Source organism: Convolutriloba macropyga, unplaced genomic scaffold (assembly GCF_964194025.1).
Source record: "Convolutriloba macropyga unplaced genomic scaffold, txConMacr16.3 SCAFFOLD_1580, whole genome shotgun sequence".
In the NCBI taxonomy this organism is placed as follows: domain Eukaryota; kingdom Metazoa; phylum Xenacoelomorpha; order Acoela; family Convolutidae; genus Convolutriloba; species Convolutriloba macropyga.
Window position 1 is genome coordinate 10,452 of NW_027450783.1, and position 23,434 is coordinate 33,885.

General features: G+C 36.0%; 1 protein-coding gene across 1 annotated transcript; it reads right to left on the minus strand.

Annotated features, from left to right (window-relative positions):
• Nucleotides 1–11,390: 11,390 nt before the first annotated feature.
• Nucleotides 11,391–22,523, minus strand: LOC142356153 (gamma-aminobutyric acid receptor subunit pi-like). The gene is made up of 9 exons (XM_075408119.1): nt 22,260–22,523; nt 19,432–19,613; nt 18,495–18,621; nt 17,826–17,945; nt 15,121–15,250; nt 14,450–14,616; nt 14,026–14,112; nt 13,212–13,435; nt 11,391–12,196 (listed from the first exon to the last, which is right to left on the minus strand). The coding sequence occupies exons 1-9, from the start codon at nt 22,389–22,391 to the stop codon at nt 11,917–11,919; spliced, it is 1,449 nt and encodes a 482-aa protein (XP_075264234.1). The 5' UTR covers nt 22,392–22,523; the 3' UTR covers nt 11,391–11,916.
• Between the last annotated feature and the right edge of the window lie 911 nt (nt 22,524–23,434).

Consider the following 23,434-nt stretch of genomic DNA (forward strand, 5'->3'; position numbering starts at 1 on the left):
ATATTTGAGGAAAGCTATGGAACTGTTCCCTCTCTACTCCCAGTGCTTCCTTATGGTCGGACTCAGTTTTGAGAGATGGGTGCTTGTCTGCAGACCACACAATGCAAAAACGGAACAGAATCTGTTTTAATCTTGTCTAGTTTGTTTAGTAATTGTACCAGTTTATCATAAATAATTTCATATAAACTCTGCATTATATAGTAAAGTAGGTATCGGCAAAATTTTGAAATTTAAAAATTTTAGGCTTCAACCGCACAGGCAAGGCAAAAGATATGCCACATCAATATTTTTTGGGTTTCAGACCACACAGTGCCAAAACGGAACGGCATCTGATTTAATCTACGTGTATATGAAAAGAAGTTATAGCCACATAGAGACTCGTAATAGTCTCAAAATGGTCTGGACAAGGGCAGGTCGCACGAATCACTGGGAAAGGGTCTGGATGTGATCTGATGAGCACTTTTTGGCTTGGGAACATCTGATCAGACGTCATTTTAGTTTAGCGTTTGACCACAGAGACGGAACTGACCCGGGGACAAGAGTTTTGTTTGGAATTGTATCTAGAGAAAGAAACTCTGTTGAAAACTTTTACTATTTTGAGCCTCAAATTATTGATTTCTGTCGGATTTTTGTCCGTTTGAGTGGTTTCGGCCATTTATAAACGCAAGAAGCGCCAGCAAGTGCAAAACATAATTTTATTAGTATTAGAAAGTTTCTATCAAGTTTAGCAAATAAACAGATTCTGCTTGCCTGGTTAGGGCTTGGCTCAGGAAATTTCGTTTAAATTACAAAAAGCTAAATAAATAATATACGCGACCACGTGGTTGAAAATGTTCTTATATCAGAATAATAATTTTCTTTCAAAAATGGAGCAAATCAGAGTTTACAAGTGAAATCTTCATAATTTTTCAGATTGTTATATATAAACAAACAGTGAGCAATCTATGAACTACCATTTTCAAAGTGTATCATTCAGAGATGAACTCTTTCGGTGTACAATTGTTTTCCAATCCATCATCTGATCGTTAACCAAATATGAAATTGAAATCATTGGTGAAGTCTATCTCAGAACAAGTAACGCCCGACGGAGAATGGGAGGTAGCAATTACAGAACTAGTTGATCCTTCTTTATACCAAAGCACTTCAGAGGCTGAATTCTTCTATCTGAATGCAGAAAATCATAGAAAAAACATGCATATTTGATTACAATATAATGATCCAAGTCTATATCCCAAGTTATAACATAATCTAAAAAAGCGAAAAAAAGTGGATAAAAGAGCAGTACGAAAAAAAACCGATCAAGTTACAAGTTATGAAAATTGCGCAACGAATTATTTTGCGCAACGAATTATTACTCGCTACAAATCGCTACTTGTTATATTATATCTTGATCTCTGTCCTGTCTCTGGATGTCAAGAAAAAGTCTATATGATTGTTTGTTTTATTACTTCTGCTTGTTTTCTATGACACCGCTCGAAAACAAACCAGAATGATATTGTTAATTACAATAAGGTAGGTTATACGACAGCTGCTTTTTAAGAATAAATCTTTTTATATTACAACTTGATAATGAATATATAATCTCTACAGGACAACAGATCAATTAAATATATTGTTCAAAATTAAGTTCAAAAAATCCAAACAAACCCATGAGCTGTAAAAATTTTTCAGCTCCACGACTCGTACTATAAAAAATATACTTAATCTCGGGTTAAGTTACAAGTGTGGTACTTAGGTTAAGAAAAACGTTCAATAAAACTTTTTATAAAAATGATACAGTAGAAAATGGTTGCTGTTGTAATTTACCGTTTCTTCGTTGTTTCTTCAGAACGTCGTGAATGGGTTATATGCAAAACCGCCAGCAGTTGGGAGGACATTCATTTAATTACGGATGAGTCATCTTGACCCAGGAACAAATGGGTCGCAGATATTGCGGGGTTGCGGAGGCAACTTTTTCGTAAATAACCAGGTGCACGAAATGAGGATAGGGTGAATTATTCGAAAACATTCTCCCAAATTAGTTTACGTCGTTGCGCTAGAAGTAATGTTTTTCTAAGCTGCAATGAAATCTAGATCGAAAACATTAACTCTCTGTTATGGGCACTTTACAAAGTTTGCAGGAGATTTTCGATAAAACTCGTGTTTCTTCAACAAACTGGTGTGTCTTATGTTCAATAATTTTCTCCTCAAATTTTTTTGCTGTTCATTGCCGAACTTATGTTACATCAACGAAAGCAAAGAACTTCGCTGAGGAAATCCATTCGTTAAAGAATCATTATTTCGAAAGCCATTACTTACTTTCATTCGATCTATTTTCAGTACAAGATACTGGAGTAGCGGCTCATTAGTTTGTACTCATGGTTGAAGGTCCAATAACTAAAGTTCTTTGAGAGCCGCTCAAACCGTAACAACAAGATTGAGCTAAAAAATGTTTGTCATTAAAATTTATCATTTTTGTTATTTGAGCATTACGGTACACATATTGTAATCACCGAATTTTCAATATCTTCACCAAACGTTTTCTTTAACTGAAACAGAAGTAAACGGGCAAAAAACTAATACAGAATTTCAAGTTGGTTTTTCTTTGAAATTAATTTTCATAAGTTTTGTTAATAAGTTTTTCCTTTATCCCATCTCCAATAGCAACCTGTAGAGAGAACTAATAAACTTTTTTTGGAACAAGTCAAAAGATCTAGTAACTGTTGATTTTCTGGGAAATTGAGTAAATTCAGCTGGTTTGCACTGTAAAAAAGCTTACATTTGTTGATACATGCAAATTATAGCAGAAAAACGTTTCTCATGAAGAACACTTCCCCTAGACAGATTATTATTAGAATTTCAGTTAAATTCAAACATTTCCGAAGGATTTTTCCCCAAGTCTGCCCGAGTTCAACTTTGTGGTCATCACTTCTTAAATCAGTGAAGCTGGAGAACAATGTGTATAGACTGGAGTCATCGGAAATTACTTTTGTAGTGATCCTTCAGCGTTGTCAATCAAATAATACCAAAAAGAATTGGAAAAAAAAGTATCGGAAAAATTAAGAAAGACAACTTCAGAAAAAGGAAAATTAGTGTTGAATTTATACCTATTTAAATACTTGTCTGTACATTTTTATAATAATTTCAAGGTAAAATGATTCACAGTCTAATAGAGTTGTCTGTAATTTTTTCTTATAACCCTAATATCTCAGTTAGTTACACAAGCGTTTTTGATATCAACTTTTTAAACCATTCCTCTAATAGCACCTGAGTGTGCTTTCTTTTTATGCTATAATATGAAAAACAATCGAATTTTTTTTGTGCTTATTTTACACTGTGTCTGTTATTTTGTACCTTTTTATTTTCAATTAATAAATGAATGCGGTGTGCTTATTTTACCTGCCAGTAATTTTGAACTTTGATGATTCAAATTCTTGAATATTAAAACAACTCCAATCCAAAAATCGAGCCAATCAAAATTGAGAGAAAACTATAATTAGAAAAATAGACAAACGAGAAAAAGAAAATTGCATTATTTAACAAACATGTTAAAGATAATTTTTCATTCCAATTTTAGCCAGCAAGAGCCGACTTTAACCAGTGCAAGTGCTGTGTAAATATTTTTGCTCGTGGGAAAATTGGACGAATGTCCGTTTACAAATTGCTTTTCATCAATTAGGGTGAATAGTCCTTACAAAATTAGAAAAACAACGGCAAAAGTAGAAACAGATCTTCCAAAATACTGCAAAAACTATGTAGAAATCCTTGGAACAAACCCTGGATGGAACCCAATATTAGAACCGTACAACATCAACAATCAGGCAGTTACTTTTAAAGAACGTGAAAAAATGCAGAAGGTTGCAAACATTCTGCAAAACTTTGCAAAAAGCACTGGTACTTTGTAAAAATTGGAGCGGACACTAAATTCTATAGTACCCAATCTCAATTCATACATCACCCACACGTTCAATCCGTTATACCTAATCTTAATACATAGGGTCCTCGTGCTTCATATCGTGCTTGAATTGGTGGTTATCAGCGCTCCGAAAAGCATGAACATTTGGCAAGTGTTCTGTTTTTTAATAAAACAAAATTTGGATAAAAAATGCGTAAAAATTAAAATACCAGATCGACTCCTGGTTCCACGAATTTATCTATGTCAAACAAAATCAATGCGCAATTGTGGCTAAACGAAATTGTTTATATTTATATGTAAACACGCTAAATTTCTCTCGTGTGAGTCACTGCACAATTTTTCGGGGAAAGGTGACAAACGAGAAAACGCCCCGTTACATGATGGATCGTATATTTTTACACGATTCTCTTGGCCGTAATCTTATGGTTTTTCGCGTGATTCACAACAAAAAAATTGAGTGAAAAAACTCGATTTTTTGTAGGAAAAATATATTTTGAAAACAGATTCTAAACCGATCTAACAAACTTATTCTGTTCTTACTTACTATGCTATGTTCTCTCGCTGTTCCTGCCTTCATTCAGATAGATTACATGATTAATGAGGATTTGGTGAGTTTTTTTTACTACCGGACTTTTATAAATTTCAGTCACAAGATTCGATGACGCGTGTTAAAGCAATCCAAGACTTTCCATTCCTGCTGGTTCTCAGTTGGTTCTCATAATTGATAACAAATATCCCTGGTCGAGGTTTTTTGGTAAAATTTTGTAAGAAATGTGGTGAATGCGGTGAATTTTTGTAAGAAATGCGTTGATTGCGGTGAATGCGGTGAAAAAAATATTTCACCCCTTTCCACCGCGTTTCTTACAAATTTTCAACGCGTAAAATTTTGTTGTAAATTAATGTAAGAAATGCGGTGATTGCGGTGAAGATCTTTTCACATTTTTTCCGGCTTTTTCAAGTCTGTGAGAAATCAAATTAGAGTGGTGATTTCGGTCGCACTGAAATAGTAAAGAGAGCGAAAAACTAGGTGCGACACGTGACATTTTTCAAAACATCTTTAGGGTGGAGTGAGAAATTGGTGTTTGAACAATTTGGCGGTTTTTGAGATGGGTTTTTTTCAGGTGCGTCAATTTGATTTGCGTTTTCAAAGTTTCCTCTCCTTCAATGACTTTAAGACGGTACATATGTGTATAAATGTGCCTATTAGCCTTTGCTTGAATTCATTAAAGTGCAGCTAAAACTTTTTATGACTTTGCCACTCTTTGTCGTCAACAAATATTTGTGAATTTTAGATTTTGCCTCCATCTTTAAATTTATCTGTTCTCTTATCTTTTAGTATCTTCAACTACAGTACTGACTGGTTGCCAATGAGGCATAAAAGAACCTAATCAATGGCTCGAGTTATCATGACTATTAACTAGGTGTTTTCATGACCTCGGCACTACTTTTTTTCAAAACTTTTGGGTTAATTTTTGCGTTCTGCAAGTAATTATTGTACTTTTTGATGTCTGATCATTTAATCTCATTGGGGACAGTTCTCTGATGCTGCTAAGAGGGGTTACGTTTATCGGTTCAATTGTTTTTGTTTAAGGATAGTGCCTTCTACGACTCTGACATTAATTGTTTTTAATATTATTAGTAAGAAGATTCATCGAATTTTAATGACAGCTTGCAAATGAGAAATAGAGGAATAAAGTGGACAGTTTAAGTTCATATCAGTTGTTTTTTATGTTGATCATGTCTCTGCAAAATATAACAGTTGAATTTTTAGTCTTGAGCTCTCATTTTCCTTTTAAAGCTGAGTAAATTTTTCAAATTACATTTCAGGAATTGTCCTGCTATGTTTTTTTTACTTCTTGGAATAAAAATTTTTCATTTTACTTTATTTCCCAGCTTGTCAAACATTTTGCGCGAAATCTCGATTCAATCTTCTCTCACGCTGCTACAAATTGTTTTTGGACAGCAGTTGCTCAGCAACGCAATTCGAAATTAACAGCGTCAGCATTGAAAAACAAAATCAAAAATGGAAACGGGATGAACCCCTAAAGCCCGGTTTTAGATGCCCGTTACTCGAACTGTTTTCTTAGTTTTCTTGGTTCTCTAATGGTTATTGGTATTGATGCTAGCCCCTGTGTGGTCTCACTACGAAACATTAGTATGTTCAGCTCCAAAATGACATCAAAATAGTTCGCAATTTAATTTTTTTTGTACAAAAATCATTTTTTCACTAGTTCTTCTCTTCATTCAATAGCAGTTTTGGTAGTGGGAATCAACGGCGGCTATTTTTTGGCAATCTGCTGGGTGTATTATATATATTTTTTTAGTCATCGTCGTATGAAATCTGTGAAGACTGTCTGCTAAGAAAACTGCACTACCACACGAGAGTCATCCTTGACAACTCGACTTTTTCAATTTGCGCTTTTGTCTCTGCTGTCTTCTACGTACAAGTGGTTCTTGGCCTCCGACGAACTCGACAGATGGAAAGAACTCGGGTTCTGACTAAGGCTAGCAGATGCAAATGTGTTTCCCCTCCTCAACTACACCCCGGGCTAACTCCGAGTGGTTATCTTGCTAGATCTTAGAAGGTTCTGACAGAGTCTTATAAGAGGACCCGGGTTGAGCACCATAAAAAGAATCTTACGAGCCATAAAACGACATATATGGGTTTTATGGAAACTTACTAAACATAAAACGATCATGAAAATTGTAGATTTTGGCTGTTAAGTTCAAAGCGCCGCCTGTAGTTCTGAAACAACGTTTCTGTTAATAAAATCTCGAAATTTTATACCTTACTTTTTTTTGTTCCGAAACAACCATAAAAAACCATATATGATAACATTATCTTGAAACGAACCTGTCATGTTTAATGTAGTCTTTTTAAATTAATTTTTACAATATGAAAATGAAAAAACGCTTCCCATAGAAAAATTGCGATCCATAAAAGTTGCCATATATGGACACCTGGTTACCATAGCAAGATCTTCAACTGGAAATTTCTATGTACTTTTATGGATCATATATGGTTTGTTTTATGGTAAGTAAAGTCGGTGAAGACGATTCTATCGAGTAAGTTGTAATAATCTTATTTTATGGTAAATAATTCTGGTCAACAAGCTTCTTACAAGATTTTCTGACGGAATCATAGAAGGCAAACATTTTTCATGGAAGATCTTACAAGATGAACATTCGTCTCTTAAGATCTTATAAGATAAACATTGTTTGCAAGAATCTTGTAAGATCTTACAAGATTACCATGCAATCTCCTCCTGAGACTATACTACTCCAAAACTTGTGGAGGAAAAATTAGTAATTCTGAAGAAAACTTTGTGGCGACTATGTAAGGAACAACCTTTTGGCTAACAACTAATTGTTACTGTTTCCGCCTTGCAGTTCAACAGCCTGCCAAATTAACAGAGACTAATGAAAACCCGATTCATAAGCTATTTTAAATCAATCTAATTAAAAAAACTAAAGGCGTATTTCGCATTTGGCAAAAGAATATTTTCGTATTACCGTTTACGTATATCATGGCCCTTTAGAGGCGTGATCTATAAGAGAGATCTCTTAGAGAAAACAATGCCCCTCAGAACCTGGTTTTCCTGGTTCATTGCACAGATAACCTCCATAATTGTTGACTGGTCGATAGACTTTGTTGCAAAGAGTTAGCGCAAAATGATTTCCATTACGGCGTCTTTATTTTTTGACCAAGTGAAAGGAGCTCACAAGAATACGCAGCTTTAGAAAAGTTAATTGGCAAAGACTCATTTTGAATGACAAAAACAAATTTTAAAAATTCTTTTTGAAAAGGTTGTTAAAAGTCCTTTGTTTGAAAGGCACTTTCGTTCTAATGTCCGGTCACAAAGTAGAGTTTTGTGAATATGAGTACAGGTGTGAAAAGTTGACCCGATAGTATACGTATATTCAAATTTAAATGGAATAATCGAACTACCCTTAAATTTTTTCCAAAAATATTACTGAATATTTTTAAGAGACAGATTAACATATATTAAGCTCAAAAAAATATATAATACGCGATAATCCATTTCCATAGATTATAGATAATACGCGATAATCCATTTCCATAGATTATCGGAAGACAAATATTCGATATAAAAGATAAAATTTTACGGGGGGGGGGGCACTCGGATGCATCATTATGGGATAGGTCTGATTAATTAGAAGAATATAAACCAAATGTTTGGAAATAATTTTTTTCCAATTTTTCCAGGCCTTCGCGTTCCTCTGGCTTTCTTGGCTGGTATTTGTTGGCCCTAGTGTCGTTTTCAATGCGTACATGAACAAATACTTGGAACAATTTCGACCGACTTACGACCTTGCTCCCGCTGACTTCCCAGGTTTTGCTATTAGTAGGCAAGGTGTGTGGAAAGAGAACACAGTGCAAGTTCTAGTCGTGCTTGACGTAATTTTCAGAAGTTTGAAACATTCTTATGCATTTATTAACTCTTTGTTGCTTATCATTATTCTGCGTCCATTCAGACAACCTTTCATTAACCTGGTTGGTATGTGTCATCGAGATAGATAAATTTATAATTCAAGAATGAATCTGTGCGTTTTTTTATGTCCCTAAAACTACACTAAAGAGTTACCTAACTGAGTTACCTAAATTCGCAAAATTGCACTTTCCCCATATTTCACATTTTGATTTTCCCTTTCTTTGCAAAAAGAAACAAAGAAAACAATTAAAAAATAATCCCAGTACCAACTTTCAACTATGATTTCAGCAACGCATAAAGCAAAAATAAAGCAATCCGTTATTATAACGTGCATTTATACTCGCCATATTAATTCATGAAATATTAGCGTGTAAGATTTGACAAATGTCTGAAAATTTTCTGATCCGCAATCATCAGATAATGCATTGCCAGACAAAAACGCATCACAATTTTTTGATAATCTTACATTATTAAAATTGTTTGAAATATCTTACAACATGATAAGAAAATCAGCAGCATAATAACTTTTGATGGTAAAAGTTTTGCCTTATTGCTTAAAACTAGATAAAAACTAAATATTCTATGCAAATTTTTCTGTTTGAAATATAGGACATTATCTTAAACAAGCTTCCATTTGCTGTCCCTAGCGCAACTTTACATAAATTGGTCGAAAAATTTCTAAAATATGTCAGTTAATCCTGGCAAGTCAAATATGTACAATTTTAAAGTCAGCATTCTACGACTTTTTAGAATGCATGTTACAAGTGCAAAATATCAAGTAAATTTTAAATATTCTTTCTCGTAGTTAGTATAAATTTTCCAGATTTTTCTCAACAAAAAGTCAACTTTGAAGCCACCATTTATTCCGGCTACTATTGCAACCCAACTGTGCTATTAGTTAACTCCAAATACTGCTAAAGATTTAAACCACTGAGGACTCAAACCTAATATCTCCAGAACCGCGGCCACGTTTGTTACCATTGCGACAAAGATCTGCTGAAGTAACAATTTTGTTAGCTAGATCTACCGCAAGCGGAGTTATTACACTACTCTCTTCTCAAGCGAGTTCCACACAACCAAAATGCCAACTTAACTAAGGGTAACTCAAAACAAGGTCAGAGTCACTTATTTAAGCTCTACTAATTGTAACAAGCAAACTGCAGTACTCGCTAACCCCATAAAGAATTGGAGCTTAGTGAACCCAAACGTATTATCTCCAGATCCATGGCCAGGCATGCTACCGCAGCACCAAAGCTCTTTGTTAGCTTGATATAGTGCAGGCTGCGTTTTTACAGTAAGTTCAGGTGTTTTTTAGAATCAGGAAAATCTGGTCTGAACTTATCAGACAAATCCACTGATTAGAGAAAAACATCTTGTACTTTTTTATAACATATCCAGAAGTTCTGAAAGACAAATCAGAGGGACATCTTTTTGTTTTCTTGTTCAAAATATAATTTCTTATTCAGAAGGACCAGATAACAAAGTGGCTGTTTCAGCAGGTCTTTGGTGCAACGGTGGCATTCCTGGACTCAGTTCTGGATACAGTATGTTCGAGACCTCTAAGTTCGAAATCTTTATCAGTTTATGGAGTCATCTAGTACTATAGATGGTTGCTACAACACAAAGAGCTTAGGTGAGTAGCTCTGAGATTGTGTTGTATGTGCCCTTAGTTGAGTTGTTGTTCGAGTTGTGTGGAACCAACTCGTTTGAGAAGGGAATACTGTAAAAACCCAGCTTGTTGTATATCAATATTAAAAAGTTGCTACTTCAGCAGAGTTTTCGTGCAATGGTAATATGCCTGGCCGCAGATCTAGAGATAGCAGTTTTGAGACCTCTAAGATCTAATTCTTTAGCGGTATAAGGTGTTAGCTAGTACTACAGTTGGGTTGTTACATTATGAAATGAATAATTACATAAGTCTGAAAACTTATATGGAAAGAACTGATCAATTCTTATAAACCAATTTTATTAAGATGCCCTAAAAACTCTCGGCTGCAAAATAACGTAGATTGCAGGCGCAAATATATGGATGAGAACGAAATCTTTCGCTTCAAAAACAAAATTTCCAAATTTATTTCTCGGGCTCTCGAGGGCTGTAAATTCAATCCCATCTTATAATGTTTAATTGTTACTCTTCTCTTTCTAGAGCAATCAGAATTAAAAAAAAACACGGGTAAAAATGGGGCAAGAGAAAAAGAAGGAGCGTTTGCGGTCAAAAAGTGAAATGAAAATGAAAATCATTATTTCTGCTGTCACATAGAGAATTTTCGATAAAAATGTCGATTTGGTGCAACTGCATTATTTTTCGCAGCCCAGCCAATATAATTCTTGATATGAAATTGATTTAGAACTTGATACCTGTGAGCTCAAACACAATTGCTGAAAAATGAAGAAAAATTTTTAAAAATTAAGAATGATTGAAAAACAATTCTTCTCAGTTGTGTCCCTTGTTAGCCCAATTAGCGCGTTTTTTTCAATTTCTTAATTCAGTTCAACACATTTCAGGACAATGAAGCAGAATTAAATTTCATAGTTCTTTGGAATCTCCATCGGAGCAATTTCTGGTACTATTTACGAATTCACATAAATTTTGTATATTTTTTGTCTGAAAAAACAATCTTGAGAGCTTTAAAATGATTCCCTATACGGTAGTTTGTGATGCCCTGAAGTACTTTGGAAACAAATGCAGTAATTAAATTGTTATCACGGCAAAAAACTTGTTTTTTGATTTTTTTTATTTCAAAAAATAGACTAATGATGGGCTAAATTTGTAATGTTTAGGTCAAGTTTTGTGAATTAATCGTCACTATTGGAACAAAAACTAATGATTCTTCATTTGCTGTCACAATATCCGCGTTTCCGTGTACAGGTACTGACAGGAAGTTGCTAGTCGTTTTGCTTATTTTCGATCAATTACTTCGATAGATAGTACACTCTATCTTGCCTGTTGATTTGATTAATTCGAAACAGTTATCTTCACAAATGAGCTGATTGATGGCGGTGAGTTCTTCAAAATACTGCTTATTTTCTCTGAACAAAAATATAGAATGATATTGAATTAATTAAATGAGAACGTGACAAAACTTTCTATTTTTTTAAAAAAGAAAGAGAGAATGTTTTTAGTTGTAGCACCTCGCAACACCCCCTTCTTTTAAGGTATACATTTTAAACCTCTTCACGCGTAATTCATGTTTTCACACATCATGTGACCATAATAACGTACTGCCTGCGATTAGGGGTCACAAACAACACTATACGGGCGGGAGAGAATGGATAGGATTATTGATATTCTAGGGGTGTTTAGATGTCATAAGCAGCAAAACGAAACTCTAAACATGAAAGATTCCGTTTTTTTTTCAATAAACTTGAGATGTTTTAGCAATATACAATTTTTGATAATAAATATTGACACGACCTGAGAAGTTCTCGGCAAAGTAACCAATTTTTTGAAACGCGTGCAACGGTTTTGCAAATTTGTTCATAACTTGACACATTCTTATCACGGTTATACCAAGATAATTCAAGTTTCGTTTTACAGGGTAAAATGTGTTCTATCAATTTAGATGTTCATTCTGCTCTGTAATAATATCCCCAATAGAGGATGTTGAAAATGAGGAAAGTAGCTGGAAAAAGCACACGTGAATAGTTGTCCACGTGGAGTATGTTCACGTTTTTCTCTCCCCGGAAGAAAGCCACAAATTTAGTGTCCAGTTGTTTTGAAATTGATCTGGTTAATCGCCTCTTTGGTTTGTTTGTGTCGTCATTGTTTGTTGTGTCGTTTTGTTGACTGTTGTTTGGGTCGTTTGCAACTAGAAATGACCTCCGACTTTCTCTGTCCATTCCGTATCTGTTCACAAACAAAGCATTCAACAAACAACACAAACAACAAGGTACCGAGGATGAATCTGGGGCCCAAGACGGGTATAGGCCAGACCAAGCTCTGGCATATGAGCTATGCCAGAGCCTTGGGCGGACCAAACAGACCCGCAGCCGGATCAAACACTTTTAAATAACTGGTGGGTAAATTTGTACAAGAACCAGGTCGAGGTTTTCATTTGTCCTCGTTTATGACGCAGACCATTTTTGAACGCACATATGGGGAATGGTGCGTTAAAACATATACAAGCGAGGAGTTTTTTAACGGCCAACATAAACGCACCAGCAAACTTTAAGCAACTACGAGAGTAATTTCCGTAAGGAAAAATATGCATGATTTCTTCTGTAGCAGTAGAAATACTGGATGTGCTCCTCCATCCAATCAGAGACTGAGAAGACACTATTCTCTTTTATATAGCAGTAACTCCACTAACTGTAGTCAGTCTATTAGAGTAGTTGCACGATGTGTATACCTTTGACTCGGGTGTTAACTCTTTTATACATCGTTATAATTGAAGTATATCTTCAGTGTTTTACTGAGTCGGTTAGTCTGAGAGATATAGGTAAGCCTACTTCGCGCGCAGAAATAGGTATCCCTAGCTCTTTATACTTTAAGGCTGTAAAAGGAGCCCACTTTGGCCTACTTCATAGGAATACGACTTGCTGTATAAAATCTTCAATATGTTACTAATCAGACTGCCATTTTTTATTACCTTTTCCTAGAAATTGGCGATCAATGCAACTCGTTCATTTGTCACCAAATTCCGCTATTAAGCACCAAACACACTATAGTTTTGTGGAATTTTATTCAGAAATAGATCAAATGGTTGTGGTGGGGTCCCTACGAACTGGGTTGGGGTCAAAGTTACGTCATATGTGGTTCAAAGATACCCGAAATGACTTTTGTCACCCTTGGCCAAACCGAACAGAGCGTAACCCAGGCCACTAGCCAGACCATGAGCCAAATAGATAGAGTAAAATGGAACCTTGCATCTCTTGGAGTCCAGCTGTCAATGGTGCGAATGATGTGTTGGTTTCTCCTCTCCCTCTCCAGTTCCTGGCTCTTTGCCTTCTCCTGCTCCGCCTTCTGGCTGTTCTTGGTCTTGAAGTGTTTGTCAAAGTAGCACACACATGCAAACTCAATCAGAGCACCAAACACGTAGATGAAACAGAGGCCAAAATAGACGTCCAGTGCTTTCACTTTGCTCACCTGTAGAAACAAAAACAAAAGGGATCTTTTCCGTTTGTGTCCCCCCCCCCCTCCCACCTTAGTGGTTGCATATTATTTACACCCCCAAGACGCGCACATGCAATATTTTTTCATAATGATTTAATGTGTAATGGCATGTGCTCTGTAATTGGGGGTGCATAACGTACTGGTGCGGGGGGGCACAAACAGAAAAGATCCAAAAGACAGTGTAGTTTGTCTCAGAAAATAAGTTTTTCAGAGAAATTTGTTCTCACCCTTATAAATTTGCTCGTCGGAAAAAAGTTTGTTCGGACAACAAAAAAATTTTGTCATGGACGATCATCTATTAATTCGATGTCTACTAATTTTATGCAATTTTCTTGGGTGCAATTGTGAATTCGTTAAATCGAATATATCATCGTTTCAACCCTAGTCGAGACCTAATGGCTAGCCCGCAAGATTTTGCAAGAATCTTTCAGCGAATGGTCATGTTGCAAGCTCTTGCAAGACGAATGGTTATCTTTCAAGATACCCCCCTTCGAAAATCCCTGAGTTTTCAGGATTTAGTGATTGGAACAAAAAGGGTGGGGGCTTTTGAGGGAGTTGTTTACCTTGGGTAGTCTGCTATTGACAGTGCCCATGAGGGTAATGATGGTCAAGACAGTTGTAATGGAGAGAGAGGCACGAGCTGGGATACACTAAATAAACAACAGAATTACAAGATGTCGGAAGGAGGATATAATTGTCTCACCTTAGAAATTATCCAAATTTACACACCAAAATATACGCAGATGGAGTTACTTTCTCGAAACATTTTTTTTATAAACTTTCCGAGCTGGAAAAATTAAATAAAACGAGTTTAGCCAGAAGTATTTAACCATTGTATACCCCCCCTCCCTCCCCCCCCCCCCCCCAACAAAAATAATTTTGTTGAAAAGTTGTTTTTTTCATATCTTAATGCGGAACAATAGCGGAACAAATATTGTAAGCAATCTCAAATTCGACTTTTGATGTCAACCTTAAATCTTTGTGTACCTTGGGGTCCACCCAGAACCCGACCCAAGACAACCCCACAATGAGGACAGCAGGAGCATATGTCTGTAAGACATAGTAGAGAAGAGTCCTCTGCAATTTGAAGTTGACCTCAAGGTCACTGAAGGTACCAGTTGTGAATTCAAGGTCATACTCACTGTCCATCACGCCTAAAGACATTTTGGATCTTTTCCGTTTGTCCCTCCTTCCCCCAAATATGTTATACTCCCATTTACAGAGCACGTGTCATTACATGATAAATCATTATGTAAAAATATGGCACGTGGGTCTGGGGCGTGCAAATAATATGAACCTCTAAGCTGGGAGGGGGGGGGGGGGGACAAACGGATAATATCCGACATTTTTATGACTAAAAATTGGTCGAATTTATCAAGAATTTCTGCCAAATTTAGAAATGTTGCAAAATTAAGGGAGCAATTTTACTAATTGCTTCTTACTCAAACCTAACGTACGACTTTAGACCAAGTTTTTTTGGATATTGATGTCTTTTTTATAGTTTTTGACGGGAGGCAAGCTTTTTTTAAGTTTTTACTTCGACTTGTATCAGAACTCTGCCTGAAAAACTGGTCTTCATTTTGGGTCTGACCAATACACTTGTTACGCAAACATTATTTACGAATTCTTTGAGCAACCAGAAATTACTAAGTTCTCACCAATTAGCGTGAACTGAGGCAGTTTTTTCTCAGCACTGACGGTAACTGGGTTCTGGCCGGGTTCCCGCAACCATCTCAATCTCAAGTGATTTGTAGTGTACCCAAAACACTCCACCATAAGAGAGCAAACCTGAAAAAAGGCACCTAATTGCTCAACCTCATGTTTCAAAATTCTGCAATGAGTTTTTGTGATCAACATTTTTACGCAAGTGTGTAATTTAAGGAGAAATCTGAAATTTGGTTCATTTGATTATCAAGAATTAATTAGTGGTCTCATTTGGGTTTTGGGATCTATTCTGTTTCGCAAATTATATGTTGTTATATAGCACGTTACTATGTAAGAAAATAGCACGTGCGCCTAGGGTTCACAGAAAAATTATGCTTACTAAGCTGGGGGGAGGCAAAACAGAATAGATCCGGGTCCTGCTATAGATTCTACTACCCTGGACTCTTGTTCTGGCACATAAATCATGTCAAAAAACTAAGTGTTTGTAGGCTGTACTAGTTTAAAATTAGTGACAGCTTAATTCGAGTTGAACGTTAAAAAAACAGTGAAATAGTGTTTGTGGCAAATTTCTGCTTCTGAATATTGCTGGTTGCTTTTCTGCAAATTCTCTCAGTAATAGATTTGAGTTGAAAAACATTCAATTCTTATAAGGTATCCATTTTTTATGGTACTTTCATCCTCTTCATCTCAAAAGAAAATTCTATGTCTCAAATGGAAAGGAGACAAAGTAATAACTGGTTATAATTGACTACTTTTTATCTAAATAAAAATATAGCAATATGGCATTTTAGTTAACGTAGTTAACATTATCGAATTAACGAAACCGTTAAACTTTTAACTAAACGGAATACCGAATTTTGAAGAACCCTTCCAGTTTTGAGTTCAATATTACCTCACGGTTCTGGTCGCCATCAAAAATTTATCAAATCCCGATGCGAAAAGAGAGGTTGAATGACCTCCAGAGTGCTACAGAAAACGTATGAAGATGTTTCAATTCAAATATATTTTTGATTACAATACTTAGGTAACTTACGCCACTGTGTAGCTGGTTAGACTCCTATCTTCTGTCATCTTTTTCACCACTCTTCAGATAGAAACAGTGACCAGAAAAAGTGGTTTAAATCCTATGCACAAGTTTGTTACTATTTGTAACTTTTGTTGTTCCTGTACCGAACTCCAAATGTAAATCAGTACTGCGCAATTGTAAATGCAAGTCTCCCATGTAATATATTTTGCTCGCTTTCTCGCTCGAAATTAGATTCTTTCAAGCGTATATTAGCGGCGCAAAAGAAAATTGTTCATCAGTCGTGTTGGCGCAGAAAGGAGGAGAAACGGGTAGGGAGTGAGAGATTGTGGGTTCAATCTGCGTAGGTAACTTTATTTTTACACTTGGCTCAAGTTTGAACATTGTAAAATCAGACTGAATGCAAGTCTGACAAGTAAACAAAAGTGACATGAATCAGTCTATGATTCAGTAATGACGAGGGATTGCATTTATACTGGCACAGTACTGAAACGCACTTAGAGTTAGGTACGGGTTTTAATTGGCACTAACAAATTATTTTGCTGATAACTTATGCAATTTTTGTCATTGCAACAGATTATGATTGAACCAATGATAAATTTTGTTGGGTGTGAAGATTTTTCCAGTAAATGTGTAGGTATAATGAAATTTTTTTTATTTAGTCCCAGATGAGCAGATTAATATTTTAATACGAGATTAAAATTTTTACGGGCTTCTTACAGACTAGAGGGACTTGGGTCTCCGTGGATGCAGACTTTACAAACCAAAAAACTGCTCTGAACCAGATCCAACAGGCTCTGACCACTCTGGGCAGTTTTTTTGGTCAAACAGTTTTCTTCAAGTTTTTCTTTCTACATTTTATTGTAAAAACCGTCAATCATTAGGACAATTTATGATATTACCGTTCATGCAATGTTGTTGGTTGTTAAAGCTCTGCATTAGATCACATATGGCAAGTTCAACGCCTCAATATCTTTTTTGCAAATAACTAGCTCTTGTCTACTTGACTTTTATCAATTCATATAGTCATATAGCTTGTTTGGATGCTGACTAAAGCCAAATATCTTGCTAATACCACGCCACAAAGATCATCAATCGAATGTTTTTCCTTAGCCAAACCAATAGATAGGTATGTACCATAGTAAAATTGTAGATGATTATGGGCCAAACCGAACTGTGCAAAATTCGGGTAGGGGCCAAATTGAACAAAATAAAGATTACTTATGGGTCAGACCATTTAGACCATGATTAGGAATGGGCCAGATGGAAACGACTCGGGTCTGCGTATGGACCTGGCCCAACAGATCTGTTTTGGGTATTGGCCAGACAGAAGGCGCGACTAAATTTTTTCAGCACTATGAGCTCGGGTGGCATCGGGCCCTCCTGCCCGCGGTCCAAACTGACCGACCATGCCTGTCTTGAGTATGGGACCTCCTCCTGGTGAAATTTCCCAGCTATAAATATCTTAAAAATTGGGTTTTTATCATGGTTTGAGAAATTTTTCACTCCCGACTTTAAGTATTTCGTGTCTATCATTCATTTTTTCAGATCTGTCTATCATCCGGTTATAGTCAAGTATTAAAATTTCTATAATGTTATAAATGATTCAAAATATTTAAAGAATCTTGTAAGAATTATGCAATCTCTTGCACGGTTCCTGCTAGAGATACGTACTTGTGTGTCAAGAGGGAACATTTCCAAATCCATTGGACATTTTGTGACGACAGTGACTCGACTGCTGTAGAGAACAAATCCTGTGTGGGAGAGACGTAACAAGATATTTGGACCCATCACCTGAAAAAAATTTACACGACAATCATAGCACCATATTTACAATATTATACAAGAATAGCGCATACATGTCTCTTATGAGATTTTCTAAGATTAATGCATTGTTAGTTTGGAATTAGAAAGGATCAATCATGCTTACATCATGCATTTCAATGAATGACTTATGAAGTTAACCAAAACCTGAGTTTATCAGCGATTCTTAAGTGGACAAAAGTTAGAAGTTAGACAACGCGGAAAATGACGCTTGGACTGCAATTTTTCCGGTGATTTTAAGAAACCCGGATCGAGATTTTGCAGCAAAAAATTGCAAGAAATGCAGTGAATTAAAATTGAAAAAAATTTTATATATTTTTACCGCAAAATAAACCTTTTAGTGGTGAATGCGGTGAAATTTTGCCAGAATTGCGGCGCATTTTAGTAAAAATTGCCATTTTCATCCGTTACCATTTTTTCGCTGTTTTCACGTCAATTTTTACATCCTTGGCAATTTTTAGCGCTGATGCGTCGACCGGGTTAATTGTGGAACCCCGCTTAATCCGGTTGAGTACCCACTTTGTGTTTGGATGCAGAGAGTGACTCTGGGAAGTAAGTGTCTGGCACCCATATCCTCTGCAGAAACTCGTGAGACAGAGTGATTGGAGCATTGTCTTCTGTCTCAAACTCAAGTCTCTCGTCATACCTAAAAAACAGATAACAAAAATTCAAATTTTGCGCCCCGATTTGCAATTTAAGCGCCCGGCGGTGCCAAACCAAAAAAAAAACTCTGATCAGATCTTTGCTAGTCTAAATAGTTTTCAAGGTCGAAAAGACAAAATGACCTCTGATCACCATCAGGCATTCAGATCAGTCCTTCCCTGACTTCCATGGGTCTCTGTGTCTGTCCAGAACTTGTAATCATCCAGCGGTATGAGCTTAAAGTGGGGGTGATAAGGGAGGCAATTTAAATCTGGGAACCTCAGGATTGTCGGCGTTCGCTTTTACAGTTTCAAAGAAATGTATTATGTATCGTTTTGAGGATAATATTTGGAGAAATGAGGTATAATGAATCAATTGTACAAAACTTCATGACACATAAATCTTGATATGTCTAGATAAGATATCTTGGCAAAATGTTATGAAGATGTTATCTTATGTTCCGCTTCAAAAGGAGCTCTTTATAATCTAAATAAATAAAAAATAGCTATGTTCTGCCCCCCCCCCCCCAAATCCACATCACATTAATATGAAGTGGGTATGCGGGAGCTTAGGATAGTATTTAATTTTTAGCTTCAAAAAGTTTATTTCTTTAGCCTTCAAATATTCATCTATATTAGCTTTTTAAAATATTTATTTATCCCGCAAGCCCACTTCCAATCGATATGAATAGGGTTTGTTGTGGGGCAGTACATAGTCATTTTTTTGTTATTAAGCTATATAGAAATCCCTTTTTGAAATAATCAATTATATTTTGGTTATATTTAGTTATATTTAGCTTTTTTAAATATCTCACCACATTTGTCTGAACGAGATATCGACTCTGAAGCTCATTTCAGTCTCACTGATTGGCCCAAGGGAGTCCACATTCATAGTCACATTCACCTGGACAGCATCTCCTCCGAAGTTGGGTCTCAATCTACTGTCGTAGTCTTTCAATAGACTCACCAACACCTTCGTAGTCTCTCTCATCTTTTCCTAATTAGAATGACACATAATACATGTTCGAGCTTTTATACCTTAATTTTCTAACTTTTTACTGTATCGACAATGGTTAGTATATAGACATAACGATTTGATACCATGGTCGAGATGTCAGCGCCGTTTTAGCGCATTTTTTGTAATAGATACGCTGAAATTTCAAAAACGGCTCTGAAATTTCACAACCATCCATTTCAAAGTCTTAGCTCAGTTTCAGCGCATCCATTTCAAAGTCTTAGCTCAGTTTCAGCCCATCCATTTCAAACTCTTAGCTCAGTTTCAGCGAATCCATTTCAAAGTCTTAGCTCAGTTTCAGCGCATCCATTTCAAAGTCTTAGCTCAGTTTCAGCCCATCCATTTCAAAGTCTTAGCTCAGTTTCAGCGAATCCATTTCAAAGTCTTAGCTCAGTTTCAGAGAATCCATTTCAAAGTCTTAGCTCAGTTTCAGAGAATCCATTTCAAAGTCTTAGCTCAGTTTCAGCGAATCCATTTCAAAGTCTTAGCTCAGTTTCAGCGAATCCATTTCAAAGTCTTAGCTCAGTTTCAGTCCACCCATTTCAAAGTCTTAGCTCAGTTTCTGCGCATCCATTTCAAAGTCTTAGCTCAGTTTCAGGGCATCCAATTCAAAGTCTTCGCTCAGTTTCAGCGAATCCATTTCAAAGTCTTAGCTCAGTTTCAGCGCATCCATTTCAAAGTCTTAGCTCAGTTTCAGCCCATCCATTTCAAAGTCTTAGCTCAGTTTCAGCGAATCCATTTCAAAGTCTTAGCTCAGTTTCAGAGAATCCATTTCAAAGTCTTAGCTCAGTTTCAGCGAATCCATTTCAAAGTCTTAGCTCAGTTTCAGCAAATCCATTTCAAAGTCTTAGCTCAGTTTCAGCGAATCCATTTCAAAGTCTTAGCTCAGTTTCAGCGCATCCCTTTCAAAGTCTTAGCTCAGTTTCAGGGCATCCATTTCAAAGTCTTAGCTCAGTTTCAGTCCATCCATTTCAAAGTCTTAGCTCAGTTTCAGCGCATCCATTTCAAAGTCTTAGCTCAGTTTCAGGGCATCCATTTCAAAGTCTTAGCTCAGTTTCAGCCCATCCATTTCAAAGTCTTAGCTCAGTTTCAGCCCATCCATTTCAAATTCTTAGCTCAGTTTCAGCCCATCCATTTCAAAGTCTTAGCTCAGTTTCAGCGAATCCATTTCAAAGTCTTAGCTCGGTTTCAGCGCATCCATTTCAAAGTCTTAGCTCAGTTTCAGCGAATCCATTTCAAAGTCTTAGCTCAGTTTCAGCGAATCCATTTCAAAGTCTTAGCTCAGTTTCAGCGAATCCATTTCAAAGTCTTAGCTCAGTTTCAGCCCATCCATTTCAAAGTCTTAGCTCAGTTTCAGCGAATCCATTTCAAAGTCTTAGCTCAGTTTCAGCGCATCCATTTCAAAGTCTTAGCTCAGTTTCAGCCCATCCATTTCAAAGTCTTAGCTGAGTTTCAGCCCATCCATTTCAAAGTCTTAGCTCAGTTTCAAAATTCTGACAGGTGTGCCCGAAAAAAATTTCAGCAAATAAATCCGAAATGGTTGTCCTCTGAATTGAATATATTTTGCAGATAAAGTTGGCTTTTGTCAACAAATTAATCAAAAAATTTGGTGAAATTTTTCTCTGGAATTTTGTGAAATTTTCTCATTTCAACTTTTCAGCGACTGTCAGCGTCTTTCTTGCATCTTTATTGACTTGTGTCTGTATTTGTTTGTACACGTTCAGCAAATACATTATCACTCCAGCTTAATTGTGATTTAAGGCGTTCCCCGGATAGTTTTACTACTTTTGAAACATTTCTAGTGCTTTCATTGCCTTTTTCTTCAATTCCAATCATCAATCTGTTTACCTTTCCAAACGGCCTTGATATAAAATCCGCAATTACAGAAAAATTCTTACTATTTCCGCTCCTTATCTTCACAATGCTGTCATTGAGAACTGTAATTATCCAGAATACACCACACGATTACAAAAAGAACGAGAAATACACGCAAAAATTTAAAAAAAACTAATTTGTGCGTTCTTTGATTTTTATTAATATGATGCTGTGAAAAAACAACAAAAATGTATCTCAAAAATTAGTAGTAGCCAAAAAACTATATTTTTTTTCTGAAAAAAGTAACATCAAAGTCAAAAACTATTAATTAAATGATAAAACAGTAAAAAAGTATAACTGTTGATACACTAGAAAGAAGATACGAACTGTATTGGCTGACGCTAATCTACAAGTTAACAGAAACAATTTAAAAAATGGCAAAGCCCAAAAAATCTTTTGTTTTCGCAGAAGTAAAACTACCTTTCTTTAGAGTTTACGAAAATTGTTTCAGTATTCTTTAGTTCTCTGCTTTCGCCAAATTTAAACCAAGTGTACTGAAGAATCATTTTTGGTGCCATTTTGATTTTAAACAAGCTGAAGATTAAGTTTTGGCCTAAATTTCAAATCAATTGAGCATTTCGCCTCTATTTTTGAAGGTGAAATCTATAACACTATGGTTAACCATTTAAATATTTTTTACAACTCTAAGTCTCGATAACTCGTGGAAAAAATGATATTCAAAAAGTCTTTTTAATTATATGTTCCACGCTGGAGGGGCTTCGTAATGATTTAGTGTTTAAATAAAAAAAATACCTGCCGTTTCAGTTCTTCCGCCATTGCTTGCTCACGAGACAAAGCTGCAGACCGGTTCTTAATACTCTGACTTTTCACACAATAAAAAACATAAACAACTACAAAAACAAACAATGGGAAGAACCATCTCATTTTGAGAACTGAAAGCAGTAATCGACTAAAAAACTGAGATAAAAAAGATGCAAAATAAAATCTATATGTATAATATATGTTTTGCTGATTATAACAAGGTTTAGTAAGTTTAAGCGTTGAGTATTATTTGCATTTATCAACATTTATATTGTTTATTCGCTGCTGCGAAAGCACACAATCACATTGCCAAAAGCTCTCTGAGAGTTGTAAACATCACTTTGACACGGTAAAAAAAAGTAGTACAAGCGCCAACAAAGGTAGATCGCATGCTGTGTGTTTTCAGTTCAAATTGTTAAAATTTAATGTTTATCTCAGATTCGGCCAATTGATCTTTTCCCGAAAAAGCTATTTTTTGTATCTCAGCACAATAAGCCAAATTTGCCCACGGAGTTATCGGTAATTGCGAAGCCCCAACATTAAAGACAAGCTTTTCTGATGTAAATTTTTTGAAAAATTTTAATATAGAAAATCTGACACCATTGATCAGAGAAAGTATTTGCTGTCCCAGGCTGAGGTTTGCGCTCGTAATTGTCCCTATCAGACCATTTCCAGCACATACCTGACCTTTTTGCGCTAGAAATTACAGTGAAGTTTTGAGCGCAGGGACGCACTTGATGCGGATCACAGGCCACTTTGAGCGCGCTTGAATCTGTTCATAAACGGCTTCAAGCGCAAGTGTGTCTGATGAACGGCTCAAACGCAACTGGGTCTAATCAGAAACAAATTCGAACGCAAGTGGGTCTGATCAGAGGCCATTTCGAGCGCATTATATTTTTGTATTTTTTTACATGAGAGATGTTGACTCTGCCAAGAGGCAACATAAAGCAGCGTTCTGATCAGAGACTCATGAAAGGTCCCATGGTTCGGTTCAAAAGCGAGGGGTCTAGCTGATAACAAATGCTGGTCCCCTTTAGAAGAAAATATAATAAAGTGAAGATCACGACGTTTTTTATGGAAAGCTGTCTAAATTCATCCATTGAGTCAGAAATATTCACTAATGGTATGCTAAATAAATTGTTTTCTCAACAACTGGGTGATATCTT

Bases quoted from the DNA above. Each gene is read 5' to 3' on its own strand.
- LOC142356153 (XM_075408119.1), bottom strand. From the start codon at position 22,391: ATGAGATGGTTCTTCCCATTGTTTGTTTTTGTAGTTGTTTATGTTTTT. The intron at 18,622-19,431 runs GTGAGATATTTA...TCTGTTTTTTAG, and splicing joins ATCTCGTTCAGACAAATGTG to GTATGACGAGAGACTTGAGT. The intron at 13,436-14,025 runs GTAAACAACTCC...TTGTTTCTACAG, and splicing joins TCAATAGCAGACTACCCAAG to GTGAGCAAAGTGAAAGCACT.